The sequence below is a fragment of the Zingiber officinale genome, chromosome 10A (genome assembly GCF_018446385.1).
Source record: "Zingiber officinale cultivar Zhangliang chromosome 10A, Zo_v1.1, whole genome shotgun sequence".
NCBI classification, from domain to species: Eukaryota; Viridiplantae; Streptophyta; class Magnoliopsida; order Zingiberales; family Zingiberaceae; genus Zingiber; species Zingiber officinale.
In genome coordinates, this window is record NC_056004.1 from 1,269,433 (window position 1) to 1,294,659 (window position 25,227).

The 25,227-nt window shown below is 37.6% G+C and overlaps 3 protein-coding genes across 4 annotated transcripts; all 3 read left to right on the top strand.

Annotated features, from left to right (window-relative positions):
• The first annotated feature begins 117 nt into the window (after nucleotides 1-117).
• LOC122026334 (uncharacterized ATP-dependent helicase C29A10.10c-like) lies at nucleotides 118-9,456 on the top strand. 2 transcript variants are annotated; one of them, XM_042585008.1, is made up of 9 exons: nucleotides 125-254; nucleotides 962-1,148; nucleotides 1,875-3,339; nucleotides 3,913-4,101; nucleotides 6,088-6,183; nucleotides 6,341-6,503; nucleotides 6,670-6,799; nucleotides 6,883-8,649; nucleotides 8,731-9,456. In XM_042585008.1, exons 3-9 carry the CDS (start codon nucleotides 2,220-2,222, stop codon nucleotides 9,097-9,099), a joined length of 3,834 nt encoding a protein of 1,277 aa, XP_042440942.1. In that variant the 5' UTR covers nucleotides 125-254; nucleotides 962-1,148; nucleotides 1,875-2,219; the 3' UTR covers nucleotides 9,100-9,456. The 2 variants fall into 2 exon arrangements, with proteins under 2 accessions (XP_042440941.1, XP_042440942.1); XM_042585007.1 differs by lacking the exon at nucleotides 962-1,148 and having other exon boundaries at nucleotides 118-254.
• On the top strand, nucleotides 152-24,895 carry LOC122026333 (uncharacterized ATP-dependent helicase C29A10.10c-like). Its single transcript, XM_042585006.1, has 9 exons — nucleotides 152-254; nucleotides 17,402-18,867; nucleotides 19,441-19,629; nucleotides 21,073-21,168; nucleotides 21,326-21,488; nucleotides 21,655-21,784; nucleotides 21,868-23,634; nucleotides 23,716-24,492; nucleotides 24,585-24,895. Exons 2-8 carry the CDS (start codon nucleotides 17,514-17,516, stop codon nucleotides 24,082-24,084), a joined length of 4,068 nt encoding a protein of 1,355 aa, XP_042440940.1. The 5' UTR covers nucleotides 152-254; nucleotides 17,402-17,513; the 3' UTR covers nucleotides 24,085-24,492; nucleotides 24,585-24,895.
• LOC122026335 (beta-glucosidase BoGH3B-like) lies at nucleotides 9,996-15,883 on the top strand. The gene is made up of 10 exons (XM_042585009.1): nucleotides 9,996-10,600; nucleotides 11,338-11,604; nucleotides 12,252-12,456; nucleotides 12,729-12,819; nucleotides 12,997-13,142; nucleotides 13,844-14,087; nucleotides 14,159-14,263; nucleotides 14,726-14,908; nucleotides 15,001-15,202; nucleotides 15,304-15,883. The coding sequence occupies exons 2-10, from the start codon at nucleotides 11,376-11,378 to the stop codon at nucleotides 15,771-15,773; spliced, it is 1,875 nt and encodes a 624-aa protein (XP_042440943.1). The 5' UTR covers nucleotides 9,996-10,600; nucleotides 11,338-11,375; the 3' UTR covers nucleotides 15,774-15,883.
• Nucleotides 24,896-25,227: the final 332 nt, after the last annotated feature.

Here is a 25,227-nt window from a genome sequence, read left to right on the forward strand (position 1 = left end):
ATCTGAATCTCCGCCGTTCGTTGCATGTGCTCGTGCGGAGCACGTGTCTATAGAGCTGTGTTGGTGAGCGACGAGTCTATAAGTACCGGCCGATGCCGCTTCCTACCACCACCACCTCTTCAGAGCTAAGCCTGGGATCGCGACCTCGAAGCGATCGATCTCTTTCTTCTCAGCATCTTTCTCGAGCATTAGCAAGCAGAAGCGCTTTCATTCAACCTTTTGTTTGTTTTTTTGCCCTTTTCGGCCAGTATCTGGTGAGATCTCGCGACTATTGCTTCCTTTTTATGATTTTGATGACTACAATAAGCCCTAGGACTGCTGGTGTTCGTTTGGTTTTGAAAACCCTAAACGTTGATTCTAATTTACAAAAGTCATGAGCAGCAATTTGTCATCTGTGCGGTAGATTAACAACAGGGTTTGATCTCTGCCATTGGCTCTAGAAGCCCCCGTTTCATGGCTTGTCAAGTAGACAGGATGTATGTTATGAGTTGCGACTGAGAGAATGATTCCAATTCCCGGGGCTTGGAGTTGATGGTTAGATTCGTAGTGGGAGCCGATACCATTGAATTCCCATCAGTGAAATCTATTAGCTCTAGTCAATATTAGAATTAATATTCCTTTTTTACTATGATCAGAATTGGTAATTTATTTTTTAAAAAAATCAACAAAGACCTAAATTGGTTAGACCTGGATTCTTCCGCGCTGTTTGATCAAAAACTTTGACGGCATTATGTAAAATTTTATTTGTTCCTCTTTGCTGCTAGTGTATGACCTGGATTAACTTTTTAAAATTTCCCATATGATTCTCGCAATATGATTGTGAATAAAATTGTTTGCTGTGCCATCATAAAACCCATGACTGCATTTCCCAAATGTTAACAGCCTTTGATAATATAGATATATATAGAGTAGATAATCCTTTCTGCTGCCATAATTGCTTTTTCTACTTGATATATTCCAGATAGGAATCGTTGTGTTGGTGACACTTTGTTTGGTTGATCTGCGTATCTATACACAATAACAGGTGACACCTGTTTGTAGTTGACAATCTTCTGGAGCATGGATGTTTCAAGTAACCACAAACTCACAAAGGAGTGGCTATGCCTATGCTCTGGTGTTTTAGTTTGTGCCATATTTTCTGCTTCAAAGTAAAATAATACAACAATGAGCTTTGTATTACTTCAATTAATTAATTTTTTTTGTCTTATAGATTCTGTGACCATTTAAAGGATTTGTTCTGGTGCCTGTTGTTTTATGAATGTGTAGAGGGTAATTTACTATCTGATGTCTAGTTTTATAAGACGGCAAGTTGATTATTCAATACATAGAGGGTAAGGCCGTTGTTTAGGAAAACATGTAGAGGATAACCTGAAGTGTTCATTCAATAACCTACATTTCATTGTCTGTCTTTTATCAAAAGGCAGTCAGTTGGTAAAATCTTGGGCAATACCAGATTCTTTGATTTACTGCAGCAAGTCTAGGAACATTCAATATGAGATACATTTTTTATTTCTTTTTTTAAAGTATCAATGAAAATATGTTGTACAGTTTTTCTATCAATGTTAACTAGGATGCTGTAGAATATATATTAGACACTCGGGTTGAATTTTTTGAATGTTCCCATGAAAGTTAGTCTTAGCAATGGAAATTTCTCTTGACCTGTTTTTTGGTTTCCAGCTAGACAATCTCAAATGGCAATTATGTTACTTATCCTTACAAACTTACTGCTTGCATGCAAACCAACATTAGTCAAAGTAAATAAGATAATTTTATCTTTTATTCATGTGCACATTAATTAAATTTGAGAATATTTATTATATAAATGACTATGTGTCACTATAACATCATGTTTAAATTTGGTACTTGGTTTGCAGAAAAGTTACCCAGGAAGTTAGTTTCCACCATTAAAATCTGTAGAAGATGAAAGATGATTTTGACGAAGACTACAGTCTGAAGCTGTATATATAGTGTCAGTTCAATTTTTTTATGTATGCTCAGGAAAGGACACTTTTTGATCTTAATGAACCTCCGAAGGAAGAGGCAAATGAGGATGACAGTCCTATTATTTATCAGCCCCAGAAATCTCTTATACTTGCCAATTTGACTGGTTCGAATCTATTTTCATCATCTGAAGGATGTCATAGGATCCTGACTAAACATGCTTTTCCACATGCACCAAATGCTTCTGTTTTTCAATCTTCTGTAAGAAAAAAAAGTCAATGAAACTTAAAGAAGAAAAATCAGAAAGTGCGCAAAATATAGCCCAAGCCTCGGTATCTATGGCCACAAATTTTGAAGTTGCTAATAAAATTAGAATGCCTAGGCTTTCAGGTGGTCAGGGTGGCCATGCAACAGAAAGAGAAGGGGAGTGGTCTGATATGGATGGAAACATAGATGGTATTGCAAGAATTTCAAGCAATAAGCAGGAGATACTCAATGGGGAAATTGCAGAAAAGCAGATTGTTAATGAAGTAAATGAGCCTTGTGCTGTTAAAACTGATGAGAACAGCGACAACAATTCTAGTTTTCTTGGAATTACCACTGACAAAACTGGTGAAGCAATAAAAGACCTGAAAGTTGATGGTCCTGTCTCTGATAACCATGGAAGTTTGGATTGCAGCTCTAGGGTAGATGTGCTGTCTGATGGATTGGAGGAATCTTCAGATGGAAAACCAAAAAAGGTTAGAGGAGTTGAAGCTAGTCATGCTCTGAGATTTGCAAATAATCTTATTAAGAGGCCTAAAGTTGATGAGCACAAGGAGGCAATGTTAGGGAAGAAAAGGGCTAGACAAACTGTCTTTATTGACGTGGAGGATGCTAGACAGGCTAGTTCTACGAAAACTACGCCTAGGAGGCAAACATCTTTTTCAGCACCAATTGTTACCCATATTATTAGGGATACCACCGATGCTCATACTCCTGTTATTGACCAGGGCACTGAATTGCCTAATACTAAAGATCAAAAGCAAGCATATATCATGGGCAATGAAGGCAGTTCAACTATAGAATTAACTGACATGAAAAGTGAACCAAATGGGGATGTAATTCCAAGAGGTCTTACTCGCCCTAAGAAGCTGAACCACGAGTGCTTTTCGGAAACATATCCACAAGTTCCTAGGCAGGGTTCTTGGAAGCAATCTCCAGACCACAGACAATTTAAAAGCTCCCTTCTTCCATCTCAGAAGCTTCCTGTTGCACAAAACAACACAGATCAAAAGTCGGACACCAAAAAAATTCCTTCTTTGAAGAGGCAGATTTCAAGCAACCCTCAATACCAAGATACATCTGTTGAACGGTTTCTCAGGGAGGTTACAAGTGAGAAATTTTGGCATAATCCAGGTTAGCACATGCTTTGCTGATGCCTTTCCCTAACCTCCCTTTTGTTAGTGTAATTGTGGATTTGGTTCCTACAGGGTTTGATATAAGATGCTTTATGCCATTAGATAGGTTCCAAATTTAGTCTTGAAGAAAGGGAGTACAAAGATATGTTGTAGAATTCTATAGGTAAAATTGCTTGAAATTTAATTAGAATGTGAAACACCATGCCTCGTTTCTCAAACACAGGTTGCTGCTACTAGTTCTTGAATTATAGCAATGTAAAACTTGACTTCTTGATACCTGTTGCTTGTAATTCCTTTCGTGCTGACTTTATTTAAATGTGGCACACTGGTAGTATCACTGTGATCATGGGATGCACAGTGTTTTCTATCTCAAATTTTTGTTATATATAAGGTTTCTATATTATTTGCCAGCGCATAGCAGGCACAATATTCAATTCATTGACAACATACATACTATCTTTATTAGCAGAATTCAGTAGGACAAAGTTTTGTGAGGGTTTGTATTAGCCTATTAGGTGACATTGAATTTTTTTCTTTAATTTAATATGCAAAGTATTCTACCTTTCTTCAGAAGAGATGGAGTTACAGCGTGTGCCTGGTCATTTCGAGTCTGTTGAAGAGTATGTGAGAGTATTTGAGCCTTTGCTTTTTGAGGAATGTCGAGCACAACTGTACAGTACCTATGAGGAGCTTCAGGAAAATGTAACAAGGGATGCACATATAATGGTTCGTGTAAAGAATGTTGAGAAACGGGAAAGAGGTGTGCACATTGCATTCGTTTTAGAGATTGTCAAGTTGTTTACTTCTCCTTTTACAGTGCTGTTTGCAATTCAGAAACCAAATATAAGAGACTACTTGTGAATGTAGAAAATTTATGTCTTTTGCTTCATAGGCTAAGATTTCTAGAGTGTGATCAACAAATATATGTTCATGCATAGTAGTGACTAATTGTTGTTCAACTTTCTATTTTCCAGTAAAGCTTTACCTTGTTTTCCTTTCTTTGTAAAGTATTTCTTTTTTTAGATCCTGTCAATGTATATAACACATAGCGCTTGGTGATCCATAAGTGAATCATTGCTAGGATAAATTTGCGACAACATAGCATGCAATAACTTAATCTAGTGATTGTATGAATTCCTACTAGTGGTTTTTCTATCCTTTTGATGATTTACATAAGAGTGTACAAAAGTCTTGTGGTTGCATTAAATTTCAAATATTCATGGAGTAGTGACTGATTGATTCCTTGTCTCTAAACTCCGATAGTATTTATGGACGCCAACAATAATTATAACATTCTAAGAGAGAACTCAATCTATTGCTTTGCTTTTCCATTCTTCCTGTCTTTGGATGAGATATCATTTTCTTCAATTTCTTTTCCTGGTTTAGAATATGGAGCGATCAAGAGGCATGCATACAAAAAGAATGACATAACAGATGGAGTTGAGAACATGGGTGGCAGAATCGATATGATATTAAAACTTACTAAAGTGTCTCTGTTTACATTGTCAAAAAATCAGTGCATACTTACTAACTGATTTAATTTTAATTAAAGCAAATTTAAAATATGATTCAATTCAATTTTAGTTGATTCAATTCTATTAAACAATTTTAATCCTATTTAAATTAATTTATTTCTTAATTAATTTAATTTTAATCAGATCAATTTTAATTTTGATTAAATATTTTAATTAATTTACTTAACTTTAGTTACCTAAATCAATTCTAACTTAATTTTAATTAATTCTTATTAATATAATCGAATTTGTTCATTTGAATTAATTTTAATATCCGATTAAAATAAATTGGAACTAATTTATTAATATAAATCATTTAAATTATATTTAAAATTTATATTAGTTTAATAGTAAATGAATTAATTTAAAAAAGTGTATGAATTAAATTTATTAATTTAAAATTAGAAGTTAATTTAATTATTGAAATTAGTTAACTAATTTAATAAAATTTAAAATCTATAATTTAATTTAATTAAAAAAGAGTTAAAATCAATTAGTTTAATTAATAAAATTATTTAAAGTACTTTAACTAGATCAAGTAAATTTAAGTTGATTAATCTAAGAACATTGCCCATCTTCTTCAAGAAGAGGACAAAGAGAATGCTTCCCGCCTTCCTTTTAGAGAACATATGAAAATAGGCAACGTCCATGTATTAGCCTTTGACTTTTCTATCTCTGTTGAATCTCTATCTTCTTGAGCTCTCTTTCTCTCAAACTGAGCTGATTTTTACTATATCTCCATTGATTACCAATGACTAAAATGAATTCAATATCAAATTCTCCTTGAACAATCCAAATTTCACAAATCTTGTAGTATGTTTGATTTCTTGCTCAAAATCGGATTAGCATCAGCCAATCCTGATCCAACTTGGCCAATCAGGATTGTCTGATTTTGCCAACCATGATTGACAATAATGGTTTTTGGGATGTCCAATGGATGATAAAAACATACATTTGCAACTAATTAAGTGTGATGCATATAACCTGAACACTGGATAAAATGAGAGAGAGGAGAAAGGTGCCGGTGACAGCTTTGTACATTAAAAAAAATAGCTAGGAAAAACATACAGCCTTAGAGCTTAGTGATGGGTAAAACATTTTTTGTATCTGAACAAGAGTAGCTTGCTGAGATTTATGGTTCTGCATTCTGATTATGCTTGATTTACAAGAAATGGTTGCTGTTGTTTCATTCAATCTTTGTTTAATAATGTTATCTTATATGTTCAATTCAGGGTGGTATGATGTTATTGTTCTTCCTGTTCATGACTTCAAATGGACTTTTAAGGAAGGTGATGTAGCAGTTTTGACATACCCAAGTCCTGGTGCAGGTTTGAATTTATCCTTGTATGATGTTCTTTTTTAATTTATTGAGCAATAAGCATGCAATGAGTACTCTGCCTGTTAAGTTTGGATTATAGAACAGTGAATTGGAATAAGGCAGTCTATATTAATTCTTACTATTGTTGTTTGTGGTCTTGGACACAGGGAGATCTGGTAGGAGAAATAATTTTGGTGCTAATGAAGATGGTAAGCATGAGTCAGCTGGGCGCGCTGTTGGTACGGTGAGGCGGCATTTTCCTATTGACCCACGTGACCAGACTGGAGCCATTATTCATTTTTATGTTGGGGACTTGTATGATTCTAGTAGGTAATATCCATGCTTAGATAGCATTTTAAAATGCATTTGTCTCAAAATAAAAGTTGAAATTGAGATTTGTGCCTAGTTGTTTGTATTAATTGCAACAATGATGTGTTAATATTTTTTTCCTGAAACCAACTTGGCATATGCTAACTGCAGTAATTTGACATTGCAGCAAGTTTGATGATTATATCCTTAGGAAACTGGAACCCAAGACCACTTGGTATCTAACCACTCTTGGAGCCCTTGCTACTGCTCAGCGGGAATACATAGCTCTTCATGCTTTTCGTCGTCTTAACATTCAGGTGACAAAAGAAATGTAATGACACTGAAAATTTTAAATTTCTATTTCTACTTCTGCTGATGCTAATGGAATGAAGATATACAGATGCAAACAGCAATATTGAAACCTAGTCCAGAACATTTTCCCAAATACGAAGAGGGGGCACCTGCTATGCCCGACTGTTTTACTCAAAATTTTGTGGATCATTTGCATAGAACTTTTAATCCTCCACAGTTGGCAGCAATTCAGTGGGCTGCTATGCACACTGCTGCAGGTACAAATAACAGAGGTACTAAGAGACAAGATCCTTGGCCTTTTACACTTGTTCAAGGTCCACCGGGAACTGGGAAAACACACACAGTCTGGGGAATGCTTAATGTGATTCATTTAGTCCAATATCAACACTACTACACTGCACTTCTCAAGAAGCTTGCACCAGAAAGTTATAAGCAAACAACTGAGAGCAATTTGGTTAATGTCAGTAGCGGATCAATAGATGAAGTCTTGCAGAATATGGATCAAAGTCTCCTAAGAACTCTGCCAAAACTTTGTCCTAAACCAAGAATGCTAGTCTGTGCTCCTTCAAATGCTGCAACAGATGAGTTGTTAGCACGTGTTCTTGATCGCGGTTTCATTGACGGGGAGATGAAGGTTTATCGTCCCGACGTAGCTCGGGTTGGAGTTGATTCACAAACCCGTGCTGCCCAGGCAGTCTCTGTCGAGCGAAGAACTGAACAACTTATGCAGAAGGGCCGTGAAGAAGTAATTAAATGGTTGCATGATTTGAAAGGTCGTGAAGCTGAACTGGCACATCAAATATCTCGTTTGCAGAGAGAACTCAGTGTTGCAGCAGCTGCTGGTAGGTCACAAGGATCTGTAGGTGTTGATCCTGATGTTCTTGCTGCTAGGGACCAAAACCGTGATATGCTACTACAGTATCTAGCTGCAGCTCTAGAGAACAGGGACAAAGTTCAAGTTGAGATGTCGCGCTTTCTTATTTTGGAAAGCAAGTTTCGTGCCAGAACTAGCTTTAATATGGAAGATGCTCGAGCCAGCCTTGAAGCAAGTTTTACCAATGAAGCTGAAATTGTCTTTACAACTGTGTCAAGCAGTGGCCGCAAGATATTTTCTCGTCTTACTCATGGATTTGATATGGTGGTCATCGATGAGGCTGCTCAAGCCAGTGAAGTTGCAGTCCTTCCACCACTGTCACTTGGTTCTGCAAGATGTGTTTTGGTAGGTGATCCACAGCAACTTCCTGCAACTGTTATAAGTAAAGCTGTTGGGACTTTGCTTTATAGCAGAAGTCTTTTTGAAAGGTTTCAACAAACAGGATGCCCGACACTGTTATTATCCGTACAGTATAGAATGCACCCTCAAATCCGTGATTTTCCATCAAGATATTTCTATCAAGGACGTCTGACCGACAGCGAGAGCATTGCCAACTTAGATGTTGAGGCTTACTACAGAGATCCTCTGTTACACCCCTATGCCTTTTACGATATTACACATGGGAGGGAGTCCCATAGGGGAGGATCTGTCTCTTACCAGAATGTTCATGAAGCCCAATTTTCTTTGAGGTTGTACAAACATCTACAAAACTTTGTCAAATCAAATGGTGGGAAAAAAATATCCATTGGCATAATTACGCCTTATAAACTTCAGTTGAAGTGCCTACAACGAGAATTTCAGGAGGTTCTTGGCACTGAAGAAGGCAAGGACATTTATATAAACACAGTTGATGCGTTTCAGGGTCAAGAGCGTGATGTAATTATAATGTCATGTGTCCGTGCATCAAACCATGGAGTGGGATTTGTTGCCGATATTCGGCGCATGAACGTTGCACTTACGCGAGCTAGGAGGGCATTATGGGTAAGCACTCATACTTTACTGCATTTTACTTGAAACATTGAGTTAGTTAAATAACATTGATGAATCATTTGATTATTATAGGTGGTCGGCAATGCAAATGCTCTCGTGCAATCTGAAGACTGGGCTGCTTTGATAGCTGATGCTAAATCAAGAAAGTGTTTTATTGACATGGAATGTATCCCAAAGGAATTCTTGCTGATAAAAGGATCCACTGCCTCTCCTGCAAAAGTGGTCTTGAATAGCACTAGGAGTTCAAAAAGTTGCAGCCAAAGGCAACATCGGTTGGATATGCCTTCAGAACCCAAGTCTGGAACGCAGTCTGAAAATGAAAATAAATCCGACTACTTTCCATCAAGGAACGGGGCCTTTAGAAATATAGATGTCATGGATTCTCAATATGGCAGTACCAAGTGGCAGAATCCTTCTGGGGTTTCTAGAAGAGAGAGATAATCTGCTGTCAACACCTATTGGCATTTCTTTCTTTGTGCAGATAATTCTGAGAGGCCAAGACGCCTTTCAATTTTTCTCACAGAAATCTCTATTGGTGATGAGATGCCTGACCGTTTGGGCCAGTAAGCATGTGATTGAAGAGAGCGGATCCTTTGGACAGCATTTTGCAGTCCAGAGAATGGACCACTCCATTCATTGGTCCATTTGAATGGACCCCGCCTGTTTAATAGATAGGGTCCATTCAAATGGACCAATAAATAGAGTGATCCATCCTCTAGTCTACATTTTGAACGTTGGCAGACATAGTTGGAGGCCTAGGGAGAACAGCAGCAGGCCTGCCTCCTTGCTTTTATGCCAGGGCGGAAAAAAGCAGCATGCAGAGGCATGGGAGAACAAGCATCCCAATTGGTTGAAATTAAGTTTACATTTAAGTTCTGCCAAGCTTCCATGTATGTTTTATTTATCCACTAACAGCCTACCTTGTTTGTAATGCTAGTTAATAGAGGCAAGTCTGGATTACACGAGTAACCGTGGGGAGTGCACGACCATTGCAGTTCCATTGTAGCGGTGCAGGGCTATGCGCTCCTCATTGGAATCAGTATTTACAGCAGAGATGTTTTCTGTGTAATTCGTAGAGGGAGCATGGTATCTAAAGGGCTAACCAGACTTGGAACATAGTTGTTTCTTCAGTGCCCTTTTTTCTTATAGTTTGCATCGAGTTGAAAATATTATCGATTTGTTAATGGCATTTATCAATTGTTTAGACATTGGCTTCTACAATATCCGGTTAAACATTTCTCTCAATGTGCTCTCTCTCGATCTTTGAATTTCAGGGACAACAGCAGCAACTGTTATTTTGTGAAGCCTTGCCATTCATGTGCACTGTTGAAAAGCCCGTGGAAGATCTGAAGCATTTCATGTTCATCGGTCGTGATACTGCTAAAGAACCGTCTGGGGATGTCCAAAAGATCTGGAACTCCATACACAAGTCAGATTACAAAGATAAACTTATTTTTTTAACCATCCAAAATTTGCCTATTTTTTAAATTATTTTCTAAAGTTTCAAATTAGCTTCCAAAGTTATAAGTTTATGCCATTTTATTTCAATTATTAATATCGTCCTCAGTTCTCACTCACTGAGATAATTTTAAAATTTTGAACACAAATGTTTGGGAGGCGAAACGGAAATTTTTCTGTGCTGCAAAATTGCGCCGTAATTGCAAAAATGCTGGTCTCCTCGCTCCTCCTCCTCCTCCGCCTCCCACTCCACACCGCCTGATTGACTCTCATTGCTACCTTCCATTCTCACACATTTCCTAAATGCCATGTCCTCCCGTCTCATTCGCTCTTGAAAGTTGATGGACTCCTCCATCCTCGGAAGCTCTCAATTTCTAAATATCGGTCGTTTCCGCCATTATATAAAGCTTCGACTTCCCCCATGATCGATCGCAAGCCTGGCAAGGACTCCCTTGCATAATGAATCCGCCATTTTAATTTCCATGTGAGTTGTCTTCCTCCTAAATCTCCTCCCACGGCAAGTGTTGATGATCTCGTTCTTCATGAATTTGGTAGCAAGATTTGAGTTCCAATTACTCGGGTTTGAAAGACGACATTTTTACTTCTGCATCTTCGTTGTGATTGATTGCAATTTCCTTATTGGGCAGAGGATTTCGATATTTCTGAGCAGACAATTGGGCGTTAGGTTTTTTTTTTTCTTTGATTTGAGCAAAGAAATTGAAAAGAATAGATGTTTAATGTTACTAACAATTTCGTGAGACTTTCGTGCATTTTCTTTAGTTTATCTGATTTGTTTTTGCATTTAACAATGCTCCTTTCTACCAAATATTTCTAGCCTCCTCGATCTAAAGCTAATTCGATAATTTGGATGAACAAGTATTGGCCGACATTGTGCTTTCCTCGAACAAATAAGTTGCTAGAAGGGATAATTCCATACTGATGTTATCTCTATCTTAAACTCCTTTTTATACATGTGTATTCTGCGCAGCTCACCTGCACATTTCTTCTACCTCTCTAGAAGTTGTACTTTTTTTTTGTTGTTGTTGTTTGTCGAACAAATTACTAATCCACTAGTGTTTCTAATTCGGTTGTTTTCTTCTTCTTGTCACTTTTTTCTGCCTAATCTCTTTAGGAAACTACATTTTCCCTCTATTTTGAAATGTTTCTTACTTTCTTTAGTTAAAATCCAGACTTTTAATCAGTTTGTGAATGTTGAGTCAGGTTTATAATTTATTTCAACAATTGAAGAAGGTTAGAAAATGGGAACATGCGAAACACAATCGTTGGGTGTGCTACTACTATTGTCCTGGGCAATAACCATACAAGCACGTTCATCTTTGTATGTAACATACAAAGATCCCAGTCAACCAGTGAATATTCGAGTGAAAGAACTATATAAGCTCATGACTCTTGAGGAAAAGATAGGCCAAATGACACAAATTGAGAGGACAGTAGCCACACCTCAGGTCTTGCAAGACTATTTCATTGGTAAGTTGCTAACAAATTCATTCTTACTTTATTCATTATTTATTTTATTTATTTATTTTTTAAAGGAGAAGATAAGTAAGATTATCCACCCAGTAGTATTCACATTAGAAACATGAACACAAATAACAGAGCTAGTAACTCTCCCATTAAGAGTTTACAATTAGTCCAAGTACAAATGTTGAATTATGTATAGTCTAAAACTTAAGCAGTAATGTCTCAAGCTTTTCTGATTACCCGGATGAAAAATATAAGGGAGAGAATAAAATTGCATATGAAAGTTTAACATTCATCTCTCTCTCATATCTTCCATCCAACCAAGTAATTGGACCCTTAGGAGTGAAAAGAACAAAAGCAACACTTATCCATTCAGGAAACAGATGGAATTCAGAGTTCCAATTGCATTGGCATATTTGGTTTGCTTGGCTGGTGGAACCCAGCCTGTCCACAACGTTAGGATGTTTAGCTAACTTGGGGTCAGTGGGTGAGTAGTCGTTTCCCTAGAACCAGTTTGTTCCTCTCAATCAACACAATGGAAATTCATCCCAGTTAAACAGTATTAAAAATGATTTTATCTGTATGATCAGCAATAAGAAAGTATGCATGCCTGTGGCCAACTTAATTTATAAAATCAACATCTTATGTTACAGGTAGCATATTAAGTGGTGGTGGAAGTGCTCCTGCTCCGAATGCCACTGCGCAGGCTTGGATAGATATGGTAACCAATTTCCAGAAGGCTAGTTTGTCAACACGCTTGGGAATTCCCATGATTTATGGGATTGATGCTGTTCACGGAAACAATAATGCCTATGGTGCAACGGTGTTTCCACACAACATTGGTCTCGGGGCCACAAGGTATGCATATTGTGACATCAATTTGAAATTTAATTTTCCATTTAGGTATCTTCATATCTTCACGGTTATAATCCCTTTAAATGTTATAAATGTACATTCACTCTAGTTTTCGGACACTTTTTCCTCCATTTGTGATAGATTTTATTTTGTTTACCTTTTACTCCATTGCTTTTAAATATTTTTGCAAGTTGTAATACTTTTTTGTGAACATAAACATATATTTTCTGCAGATTCAACCTCTTAGTTATGTTACCTTATATCTTAATCTGCAGGGATCCTTATCTGGTAAAGAGGATTGGTGCTGCAACGGCACTTGAAACGAGAGCTACAGGCATTCCTTATGCTTTTGCACCCTGTATTGCAGTAAGTAGATCTAGAACACTTGCAGATACATTATTTTATTTTGAGAGCAAAGGAAGGCAGAATCCCCATCTTAAGAAAATATAAGACAGATTCCTGTCTTAAAATTTCAATCTAAAACTCATTTTCGAAACCCAAGGACAATTTCTCTTCTCTTGTTATTACTTGGTCCAAATTTAGGTTTGCAGAGATCCAAGGTGGGGACGGTGCTATGAGAGCTATAGCGAGGATCACAGTGTTGTACAGGCAATGACAGACAGTGTCCTTGGTTTACAAGGAGATATCCCTGGAGACTACCCAAGGAACTTTCCTTATGTCGCTGGAAAGTAAGTATTGCAAATCCAATCAGTTATCGAATCAAATAAGAATGTCATATTTGTTGAAGTTCAAGAGAGAGCTCAATCCATCCCAAAATGCAAAGGCAATTAAATGGGAGATCTCCTAGCATTTAATCATATTTTAAGAACACTCCTTTTGAAATGTGAAACTAAGAGAGAGTCCAATCAAACCCAGAATACCAAGATAATTAGGTTGAAGATCTCACAGTATTCAAGTCTATTTTGATTTTGAAATGTGAATTAAAGTTTGGAGTTTATCCTCTTCTCTTGCATCCACTCTTTTTTTTTATTTAACAATGTTGAACTTATTCATTCACAAGCAAGTAATCACAGTCCATATATGAAATAATGAGGGTAAATAGGTTAAGGATATTGGCATAAAATACTCAAACATGGCACAAATTTAGAGGTTTGAAAGTCTTAATGAATTGAGATTATTGGTATGAGGGGTCGAAAGAAGCTGAAAACAAACTGTTAAAAGAGATGTAAATGAACCTGAGATATCCCCAAAAGTAAAAAATGTAGTTGATCCAAATAGTTTATTTGAGACTGATGTACCACCAATATCTTCTTTTTCTCAATCCAACAATGCAGATTGTAAGACTGGACCTTGATTGTTTGGTTGGCTTTGTAAGTTTTCTCGCACTGCATCAACGTCGATTGCTTTCTCAATGCCATCTTATCTTCAGGAACAATGTAGCAGCTTGTGCCAAACATTATGTTGGTGATGGTGGCACGCAAAAAGGAATTAATGAGAATAATACTATTATTGATTATGAAGGTCTTCTTAGCATCCATATGCCTCCATTCGTTGATAGCATTGCCAAGGGTGTGGCCAGCGTCATGGTTTCTTATTCAAGTTGGAATGGAAAAAAAATGCACGCCAACCGTCACCTTATCATTGGCTACCTCAAAGAGAAGCTTGGTTTCAAGGTAAAATACAATGAGCATAACTGATTTCACCTGCCTTATTTACTGACTATGATTCTATGATATATTGCTAGGGATTCGTAATATCAGACTGGCAGGGGATCGACAGGATCACCTATCCTCCTGGTGAAAATTACACTTACTCAGTTCAAGCTTCAATTAATGCTGGTCTGGACATGGTGAGTAGCGAGTAACACATTTACTATTCTCTTAATAGATTGTCTGAATATTAGGTGTTGAGAAATCACAGTGATTGACATATTCATTTCATAGACTACGAGAATATGTTCCTACATCCAGAACAAATCTAGTTGGGTGTATGATGTATAGAGTGCAACTATAGGAAATAATTACCCATACTTATTTTTTTGGAAAAAAAAAAATCACAGTTATCTATAAGTGGAAAAAATGGCTATGACGAGGAATAGGCCTAATTTTTTCATAGTGCCGGTGGCAAGTCAAGCATATAATTGTCTACCTGAACAAAATAACTACATATCTACTTTCTAGTTAAGATTGACATAATTCCAACGTATTCATGAGAAATAGGATAGATTTCAGAATCTTATAAATTTTTATACCCAAGATTTTGCTCCGAGATGCTGATTGAACATTCCATTTGCACTCTGATTGATTTGCAGGTGATGGTTCCATATAATTATACAGGGTTCTTTAGCGCCGTGAAGTCCCTTGTTAATGCCAACGTTATTCCCATGAAAAGGATTAGAGATGCAGTAAAAAGGATCTTGCGGGTAAAGTTCATCATGGGCTTGTTCGAGAACCCTCTTCCTGATCCGAGCTTAGCTAATCAGCTTGGATCACAGGTATCTTGATTCTATCTCTCTGTTCATCAGCTTCATTACAGATAAGTTTAACTGAGCTGTTCATCTCTGATTACTCTGATGGGCTGACACAGGAGCACAGAGACTTAGCTAGAGAAGCCGTGAGGAAATCACTCGTGCTTCTAAAAAATGGAAAGCCTGGCTCCCAACCTCTACTGCCCTTGCAAAAGAACGCCCCTAAAATCCTCGTCGCCGGAACTCATGCTGATAACTTGGGTTTCCAGTGCGGTGGTTGGACGATTAATTGGCAAGGAAGCAGTGGACAAACCACTGCCGGTACGTGTATGATTCCCAGTGTCCGAGCATCGAGCATGGGAGATTATAACAGCAGTGATCGATTAAAACAAGACTGAAAGCTCAGTTTTTTGCATGCACAGGTACCACGATCCTTCAAGGCATTAAATCCACAGTTGATCCTTCGACACAGGTGGTCTTCTCGGAGAACCCTGACGCCGACTTTGTGCGGAGCCAAGGATTCTCTTACGCCATTGTTGTGGTCGGGGAGGCACCCTACGCCGAGACGTTCGGGGACAACCTCAACCTCACCATCCCCGCACCTGGACCGAGCATAATCCAAACGGTTTGTGGCGCCGTCAAGTGTGTCGTGGTCCTCATCTCTGGCCGGCCCCTCGTCGTCGAGCCGTACGTTCCGGCGATGGACGCGCTTGTGGCCGCGTGGCTCCCGGGCTCCGAAGGCCAAGGGGTGGCCGATGTCCTCTTCGGAAACTTTGGGTTTACCGGGAAGCTTCCGCGCACCTGGTTCAAGACGGTCGCCCAGCTGCCGATGAACGTCGGCGACACGAATTACGACCCCTTGTTCCCGTTTGGTTTTGGGCTCACAACCTGAGTGTTGCAAAACTGGAAAAAAATGGATGAAAATTGGATCAAATTGGGTTACATACTGTGTAAGGGAGAATAGTTTGAATATCCAAAGATTTATAACAACAAAGTTGTTTATTTTGAATCGCAATTTATAGATCATGTGAATATACATGTATGAATGAGAGATTTTCTTTCATGTGTGTGCCCGCAAGGGTTCAAATTCATGATTTTTGCGGCCAGTATCTTGTGAGATCTCGCGACAATTGCTTCCTTTTTATGATTTTGATGACTACAATAAGCCCTAGGACTGCTGGTTGTTCGTTTGGTTTTGAAAACCCTAAACGTTGCTTCTAATTAACAAAAGTCATCAGCAGCAATTTGTCATCTGTGCGGTAGATTGACAACAAGGTTTGATCTCTGCCATTGGCTCTAGAAGCCCCCGTTTCATGGCTTGTCAAGTAGACAGGATGTATGTTATGAGTTGCGACTGAGAGGATGATTCCAATTCCCGGGGCTTGAAGTTTATGGCTAGATTCGTAGTGGGAGCTGATACCATTGAATTCCCATCAGTGAAATCTATTAGCTCTAGTCAATATTAGAATTAATATTCCTTTTTTACTATGATCAGAATTAGTAATTTATTTTTTTAAAAAAAAAATCAACAAAGACCTAAATTGGTTAGACCTGGATTCTTCCGCGCTGTATGATCAAAAACTTTGACGGCATTATGTAAAATTTTATTTGTTCCTCTTTGCTGCTAGTGTAGACCTGGATTAACTTTTTAAAATTTCCCATATGATTCTCGCAATATGATTGTGAATAAAATTGTTTGCTGTGTCATCACAAAACCCATGACTATGCATTTGCCAAATGTTAACAGCCTTTGATAATATAGATATATATAGTGTAGATAATCCTTTCTGCTGCCATAATTGATATATTCCAGATAGGAATCGTTGTGTCGGTGACACTTTGTTTGGTTGATCTGCGTATCTATACACAATAACAGGTGACACCTGTTTGTAGTTGACAATCTTCTGGAGCATGGATGTTTCAAGTAACCACAAACTCACAAAGGAGTGGCTATGCCTATGCTCTGGTGTTTTAGTTTGTGCCATATTTTCTGCTTCAAAGTAAAATGATACAACAATGAGCTTTGTATTACTTCAATTAATTAATTTTTTTTGTCTTATAGATTCTGTGACCATTTAAGGGATTTGTTCTGGTGCTTGTTGTTTTATGAATGTGTAGAGGGTAATTTACTATCTGATGTCTAGTTTTATAAGACGGCAAGTTGATTTTTCGATACATAGAGGGTAAGGCCGTTGTTTTTCTATCAATGTTAACTAGGATGCTGTAGAATATATATTAGACACTCGGGTTGAATTTTTTGAATATTCCCATGAAAGTTAGTCTTACAATGGAAATTTCTCTTGACCTGTTTTTTGGTTTCCAGCTAGACAATCTCAAATGGCAATTATGTTACTTATCCTTACAAACTTACTGCTTGCATGCAAACCAACATTAGTCAAAGTAAATAAGATAATTTTATCTTTTATTCATGTGCACATTAATTAAATTTGAGAATATTTATTATATAAATGACTATGTGTCACTATAACATCATGTTTAAATTTGGTACTTGGTTTGCAGAAAAGTTACCCAGGAAGTTAGTTTCCACCATTAAAATCTGTAGACGATGAAAGATGATTTTGACGAAGACTACAGTCTGAAGCTGTATATATAGTGTCAGTTCAATTTTTTTATGTATGCTCAGGAAAGGACACTTTTTGATCTTAATGAAACTCCGAAGGAAGAGGCAAATGAGGATGACAGTCCTATTATTTATCAGCCCCAGAAATCTCTTATACTTGCCAATTTCACTGGTTCGAATCTATTTTCATCATCTGAAGGATGTCATAGGATCCTGACTAAACATGCTTTTCCACATGCACCAAATGCTTCTGTTTTTCAACCTTCTGTAAGAAAAAAAAAGTCAATGAAACTTAAAGAAGAAAAATCAGAAAGTGTGCAAAATATAGCCCAAGCCTCGGTATCTATGGCCACAAATTTTGAAGTTGCTAATAAAATTAGAATGCCTAGGCTTTCAGGTGGTCAGGGTGGCCATGTAACAGAAAGAGAAGGGGAGTGGTCTGATATGGATGGAAACATAGATGGTATTGCAAGAATTTCAAGCAATAAGCAGGAGATACTCAATGGGGAAATTGCAGAAAAGCAGATTGTTAATGAAGTAAATGAGCCTTGTGCTGTTAAAACTGATGAGAACAGCGACAACAATTCTAGTTTTCTTGGAATTACCACTGACAAAACTGGTGAAGCAATAAAAGACCTGAAAGTTGATGGTCCTGTCTCTGATAACCATGGAAGTTTGGATTGCAGCTCTAGGGTAGATGTGCTGTCTGATGGATTGGAGGAATCTTCAGATGGAAAACCAAAAAAGGTTAGAGGAGTTGAAGCTAGTCATGCTCTGAGATTTGCAAATAATCTTATTAAGAGGCCTAAAGTTGATGAGCACAAGGAGGCAATGTTAGGGAAGAAAAGGGCTAGACAAACTGTCTTTATTAACGTGGAGGATGCTAGACAGGCTAGTTCTATGAAAACTACGCCTAGGAGGCAAACATCTTTTTCAGCACCAATTGTTACCCATATTATTAGGGATACCACCGATGCTCATACTCCTGTTATTGACCAGGGCACTGAATTGCCTAATACTAAAGACCAAAAGCAAGCATATATCATGGGCAATGAAGGCAGTTCAACTATAGAATTAACTGACATGAAAAGTGAACCAAATGGGGATGTAATTCCAAGAGGTCTTACTCGCCCTAAGAAGCTGAACCACGAGTGCTTTTCGGAAACATATCCACAAGTTCCTAGTCAGGGTTCTTGGAAGCAATCTCCAGACCACAGACAATTTAAAAGCTCCCTTCTTCCATCTCAGAAGCTTCCTGTTGCACAAAACAACACAGATCAAAAGTCGGACACCAAAAAAATTCCTTCTTTGAAGAGGCAGATTTCAAGCAACCCTCAATACCAAGATACATCTGTTGAACGGTTTCTCAGGGAGGTTACAAGTGAGAAATTTTGGCATAATCCAGGTTAGCACATGCTTTGCTGATTCCTTGTCCTGACCTCCCTTTTGTTAGTGTAATTGTGGATTTGGTTCCTACAGGGTTTGATATAAGATGCTTTATGCCATTAGATAGGTTCCAAATTTAGTCTCGAAGAAAGGGAGTACAAAGATATGTTGTAGAATTCTATAGGTAAAATTGCTTGAAATTTAATTAGAATGTGAAACACCATGCCTCGTTTCTCAAACACAGGTTGCTGCTACTAGTTCTTGAATTATAGCAATGTAAAACTTGACTTCTTGATACCTGTTGCTTGTAATTCCTTTCGTGCTGACTTTATTTAAATGTGGCACACTGGTAGTATCACTGTGATCATGGGATGCACAGTGTTTTCTATCTCAAATTTTTGTTATATATAAGGTTTCTATATTATTTGCCAGCGCATAGCAGGCACAATATTCAATTCATTGACAACATACATACTATCTTTATTAGCAGAATTCAGTAGGACAAAGTTTTGTGAGGGTTTGTATTAGCCTATTAGGTGACATTGAATTTTTTTCTTTAATTTAATATGCAAAGTATTCTACCTTTCTTCAGAAGAGATGGAGTTACAGCGTGTGCCTGGTCATTTCGAGTCTGTTGAAGAGTATGTGAGAGTATTTGAGCCTTTGCTTTTTGAGGAATGTCGAGCACAACTGTACAGTACCTATGAGGAGCTTCAGGAAAATGTAACAAGGGATGCACATATAATGGTTCGTGTAAAGAATGTTGAGAAACGGGAAAGAGGTGTGCACATTGCATTCGTTTTAGAGATTGTCAAGTTGTTTACTTCTCCTTTTACAGTGCTGTTTGCAATTCAGAAACCAAATATAAGAGATTTCTTGTGAATGTAGAAAATTTATGTCTTTTGCTTCATAGGCTAAGATTTCTAGAGTGTGATCAACAAATATATGTTCATGCATAGTAGTGACTAATTGTTGTTCACATTGTCAAAAAATCAGAGCATACTTACTAACTGATTTAATTTTAATTAAAGCAAATTTAAAATATGATTCAATTCAATTTTAGTTGATTCAATTCTATTAAACAATTTTAATCCTATTTAAATTAATTTATTTCTTAATTAATTTAATTTTAATCAGATCAATTTTAATTTTGATTAAATATTGTAATTAATTTACTTAACTTTAGTTACCTAAATCAATTCTAACTTAATTTTAATTAATTCTTATTAATATAATCGAATTTGTTCATTTGAATTAATTTTAATATCCGATTAAAATAAATTGGAACTAATTTATTAATATAAATCATTTAAATTATATTTAAAATTTATATTAGTTTAATAGTAAATGAATTAATTTAAAAAAGTGTATGAATTAAATTTATTAATTTAAAATTAGAAGTTAATTTAATTATTGAAATTAGTTAACTAATTTAATAAAATTTAAAATCTATAATTTAATTTAATTAAAAAAGAGTTAAAATCAATTAGTTTAATTAATAAAATTATTTAAAGTACTTTAACTAGATCAAGTAAATTTAAGTTGATTAATCTAAGAACATTGCCCATCTTCTTCAAGAAGAGGACAAAGAGAATGCTTCCCGCCTTCCTTTTAGAGAACATATGAAAATAGGCAACGTCCATGTATTAGCCTTTGACTTTTCTATCTCTGTCGAATCTCTATCTTCTTGAGCTCTCTTCTCTCAAACTGAGCTGATTTTTACTTTATCTCCATTGATTACCAATGACTAAAATGAATTCAATATCAATTTCTCCTTGAACAATCCAAATTTCACAAATCTTGTAGTATGTTTGATTTCTTGCTCAAAATCAGATTAGCATCAGCCAATCCTGATCCAAATTGGCAAATCAGGATTGTCTGGTTTTGCCAACCATGATTGACAATAATGGTTTTTGGGAAGTCCAATGGATGATAAAAACATACATTTGCAACTAATTAAGTGTGATGCATATAACCTGAACACTAGATAAAATGAGAGAGAGGAGAAAGGTGCCGGCGACAGCTTTGTACATTAAAAAAAATAGCTAGGAAAAACATACAGCCTTAGAGCTTAGTGATGGGTAAAACATTTTTTGTATCTGAACAAGAGTAGCTTGCTGAGATTTATGGTTCTGCATTCTGATTATGCTTGATTTACAAGAAATGGTTGCTGTTGTTTCATTCAATCTTTGTTTAATAATGTTATCTTATATGTTCAATTCAGGGTGGTATGATGTTATTGTTCTTCCTGTTCATGACTTCAAATGGACTTTTAAGGAAGGTGATGTAGCAGTTTTGACATACCCAAGTCCTGGTGCAGGTTTGAATTTATCCTTGTATGATGTTCTTTTTTAATTTATTGAGCAATAAGCATGCAATGAGTACTCTGCCTGTTAAGTTTGGATTATAGAACAGTGAATTGGAATAAGGCAGTCTATATTAATTCTTACTATTGTTGTTTGTGGTCTTGGACACAGGGAGATCTGGTAGGAGAAATAATTTTGGTGCTAATGAAGATGGTAAGCATGAGTCAGCTGGGCGCGTTGTTGGTACGGTGAGGCGGCATTTTCCTATTGACCCACGTGACCAGACTGGAGCCATTATTCATTTTTATGTTGGGGACTTGTATGATTCTAGTAGGTAATATCCATGCTTAGATAGCATTTTAAAATGCATTTGTCTCAAAATAAAAGTTGAAATTGAGATTTGTGCCTAGTTGTTTGTTTTAATTGCAACAATGATGTGTTAATATTTTTTTCCTGAAACCAACTTGGCATATGCTAACTGCAGTAATTTGACATTGCAGCAAGTTTGATGATTATATCCTTAGGAAACTGGAACCCAAGACCACTTGGTATCTAACCACTCTTGGAGCCCTTGCTACTGCTCAGCGGGAATACATAGCTCTTCATGCTTTTCGTCGTCTTAACATTCAGGTGACAAAAGAAATGTAATGACATTGAAAATTTTAAATTTCTATTTCTACTTCTGCTGATGCTAATGGAATGAAGATACACAGATGCAAACAGCAATATTGAAACCTAGTCCAGAACATTTTCCCAAATACGAAGAGGGGGCACCTGCTATGCCCGGCTGTTTTACTCAAAATTTTGTGGATCATTTGCATAGAACTTTTAATCCTCCACAGTTGGCAGCAATTCAGTGGGCTGCTATGCACACTGCTGCAGGTACAAATAACAGAGGTACTAAGAGACAAGATCCTTGGCCTTTTACACTTGTTCAAGGTCCACCGGGAACTGGGAAAACACACACAGTCTGGGGAATGCTTAATGTGATTCATTTAGTCCAATATCAACACTACTACACTGCACTTCTCAAGAAGCTTGCACCAGAAAGTTATAAGCAAACAACTGAGAGCAATTTGGTTAATGTCAGTAGCGGATCAATAGATGAAGTCTTGCAGAATATGGATCAAAGTCTCCTAAGAACTCTGCCAAAACTTTGTCCTAAACCAAGAATGCTAGTCTGTGCTCCTTCAAATGCTGCAACAGATGAGTTGTTAGCACGTGTTCTTGATCGCGGTTTCATTGACGGGGAGATGAAGGTTTATCGTCCCGACGTAGCTCGGGTTGGAGTTGATTCACAAACCCGTGCTGCCCAGGCAGTCTCTGTCGAGCGAAGAACTGAACAACTTATGCAGAAGGGCCATGAAGAAGTAATTAAATGGTTGCATGATTTGAAAGGTCGTGAAGCTGAACTGGCACATCAAATATCTCGTTTGCAGAGAGAACTCAGTGTTGCAGCAGCTGCTGGTAGGTCACAAGGATCTGTAGGTGTTGATCCTGATGTTCTTGCTGCTAGGGACCAAAACCGTGATATGCTACTACAGTATCTAGCTGCAGCTCTAGAGAACAGGGACAAAGTTCAAGTTGAGATGTCGCGCTTTCTTATTTTGGAAAGCAAGTTTCGTGCCAGAACTAGCTTTAATATGGAAGATGCTCGAGCCAGCCTTGAAGCAAGTTTTACCAATGAAGCTGAAATTGTCTTTACAACTGTGTCAAGCAGTGGCCGCAAGATATTTTCTCGTCTTACTCATGGATTTGATATGGTGGTCATCGATGAGGCTGCTCAAGCCAGTGAAGTTGCAGTCCTTCCACCACTGTCACTTGGTTCTGCAAGATGTGTTTTGGTAGGTGATCCACAGCAACTTCCTGCAACTGTTATAAGTAAAGCTGTTGGGACTTTGCTTTATAGCAGAAGTCTTTTTGAGAGGTTTCAACAAACAGGATGCCCGACACTGTTATTATCCGTACAGTATAGAATGCACCCTCAAATCCGTGATTTTCCATCAAGATATTTCTATCAAGGACGTCTGACTGACAGCGAGAGCATTGCCAACTTAGATGTTGAGGCTTACTACAGAGATCCTCTGTTACACCCCTATGCCTTTTACGATATTACACATGGGAGGGAGTCCCATAGGGGAGGATCTGTCTCTTACCAGAATGTTCATGAAGCCCAATTTTCTTTGAGGTTGTACAAACATCTACAAAACTTTGTCAAATCAAATGGTGGGAAAAAAATATCCATTGGCATAATTACGCCTTATAAACTTCAGTTGAAGTGCCTACAACGAGAATTTCAGGAGGTTCTTGGCACTGAAGAAGGCAAGGACATTTATATAAACACAGTTGATGCGTTTCAGGGTCAAGAGCGTGATGTAATTATAATGTCATGTGTCCGTGCATCAAACCATGGAGTGGGATTTGTTGCCGATATTCGGCGCATGAACGTTGCACTTACGCGAGCTAGGAGGGCATTATGGGTAAGCATTCATACTTTACTCCGTTTTACTTGAAACATTGACTTAGTTAAATAACATTGATGAATCATTTGATTATTATAGGTGGTCGGCAATGCAAATGCTCTCGTGCAATCTGAAGACTGGGCTGCTTTGATAGCTGATGCTAAATCAAGAAAGTGTTTTATTGACATGGAATGTATCCCAAAGGAATTCTTGCTGATAAAAGGATCCACTGCCTCTCCTGCAAAAGTGGTCTTGAATAGCACTAGGAGTTCAAAAAGTTGCAGCCAAAGGCAACATCGGTTGGATATGCCTTCAGAACCCAAGTCTGGAACGCAGTCTGAAAATGAAAATAAATCCGACTACTTTCCATCGAGGAACGGGGCCTTTAGAAATATAGATGTCATGGATTCTCAATATGGCAGTACCAAGTGGCAGAATCCTTCTGGGGTTTCTAGAAGAGAGAGATAATCTGCTGTCAACACCTATTGGCATTTCTTTCTTTGTGCAGATAATTCTGAGAGGCCAAGACGCCTTTCAATTTTTCTCACAAAAATCTCTATTGGTGATGAGATGCTTGACCATTTGGGCCAGTAAGCATGTGATTGAAGAGAGCGGATCCTTTGGACCGCATTTTACGGTCTAGAGGATGGACCACTCCATTCATTGGTCCTTTTGAATGGACCCCACCTGTTTAATAGATAGGGTCCATTCAAATAGACCAATAAATAGAGTGGTTCATCCTCTAGTCTACATTTTGAACGTTGGCACGACATAGTTGGAGGCCTAGGGAGAACAGCAGCAGGCCTGCCTCCTTGCTTTTATGCCAGGGCGGAAAAAAGCAGCATGCTGCAGAGGCATGGGAGAACAAGCATCCCAGTTAGTTGAAATTAAGTTTACATTTAAGTTCTGCCAAGCTTCCATGTATGTTTTATTTATCCACTAACAGCCTACCTTGTTTGTAATGCTAGTTAATAGAGGCAAGTCTGGATTCCACGGATTACACGAGTAACCGTGGGGAGTGCACGACCATTTCAGTTCCATTGTCGCGGTGCGGGGCTATGCGCGTCTCATTGGAATCAGTATTTACAGCAGAGAAGCAAGCATGGTGCCGTTATTTATAAGTGCTTGTGTTTTCTGTGTAATTCGTAGAGGGAGCATGATATCTAAAGGGCTAACCAGACAGTTGTAGCATGGCTGTTTCTTCAGTACCCTTTTTTCTTACAGTTTGCATCGAGTTGAAAATATTATCGATTTGTTAATGGCATTTATCAATTGTTTAGAGATTGGCTTCTACAATATCCGGTTAAACATTTCTCTCAATGTGTTCTCTCTCGATCTTTGAATTTGAGGGGCAACGGCAGCAACTGTTATTTTGTGAAGTCTTGCCATTCATGTGCACTGTTGAAAAGCCCGTGGAAGATCTGCAGCATGTCCTGTTCATCCGTCGTGATACTGCTAAAGAACCGTCTGGGGATGTCCAAAAGATCTGGAACTATAAAAATTTCTGGAACTCCATACACAAGTCAGATTACAAAGATAAACTTATTTTTTTAACCATCCAAACTTTACCTATTTTTAAAATTATTTTCTGAAGTTTCAAATTCGCTTCCA

Coding starts and splice junctions, on each gene's coding strand:
- LOC122026334 (XM_042585007.1), top strand. CDS start 2,220: ATGAAACTTAAAGAAGAAAAATCAGAAAGTGCGCAAAATATAGCCCAA. Junction 4,102..6,087: donor TGTTGAGAAACGGGAAAGAG/GTGTGCACATTG, acceptor TGTTCAATTCAG/GGTGGTATGATGTTATTGTT. Junction 6,184..6,340: donor ATACCCAAGTCCTGGTGCAG/GTTTGAATTTAT, acceptor TCTTGGACACAG/GGAGATCTGGTAGGAGAAAT.
- LOC122026335 (XM_042585009.1), top strand. CDS start 11,376: ATGGGAACATGCGAAACACAATCGTTGGGTGTGCTACTACTATTGTCC. Junction 12,820..12,996: donor CTTTTGCACCCTGTATTGCA/GTAAGTAGATCT, acceptor GTCCAAATTTAG/GTTTGCAGAGATCCAAGGTG. Junction 14,264..14,725: donor TTAATGCTGGTCTGGACATG/GTGAGTAGCGAG, acceptor ATTGATTTGCAG/GTGATGGTTCCATATAATTA.
- LOC122026333 (XM_042585006.1), top strand. CDS start 17,514: ATGTATGCTCAGGAAAGGACACTTTTTGATCTTAATGAAACTCCGAAG. Junction 21,169..21,325: donor ATACCCAAGTCCTGGTGCAG/GTTTGAATTTAT, acceptor TCTTGGACACAG/GGAGATCTGGTAGGAGAAAT. Junction 21,489..21,654: donor GACTTGTATGATTCTAGTAG/GTAATATCCATG, acceptor TTGACATTGCAG/CAAGTTTGATGATTATATCC.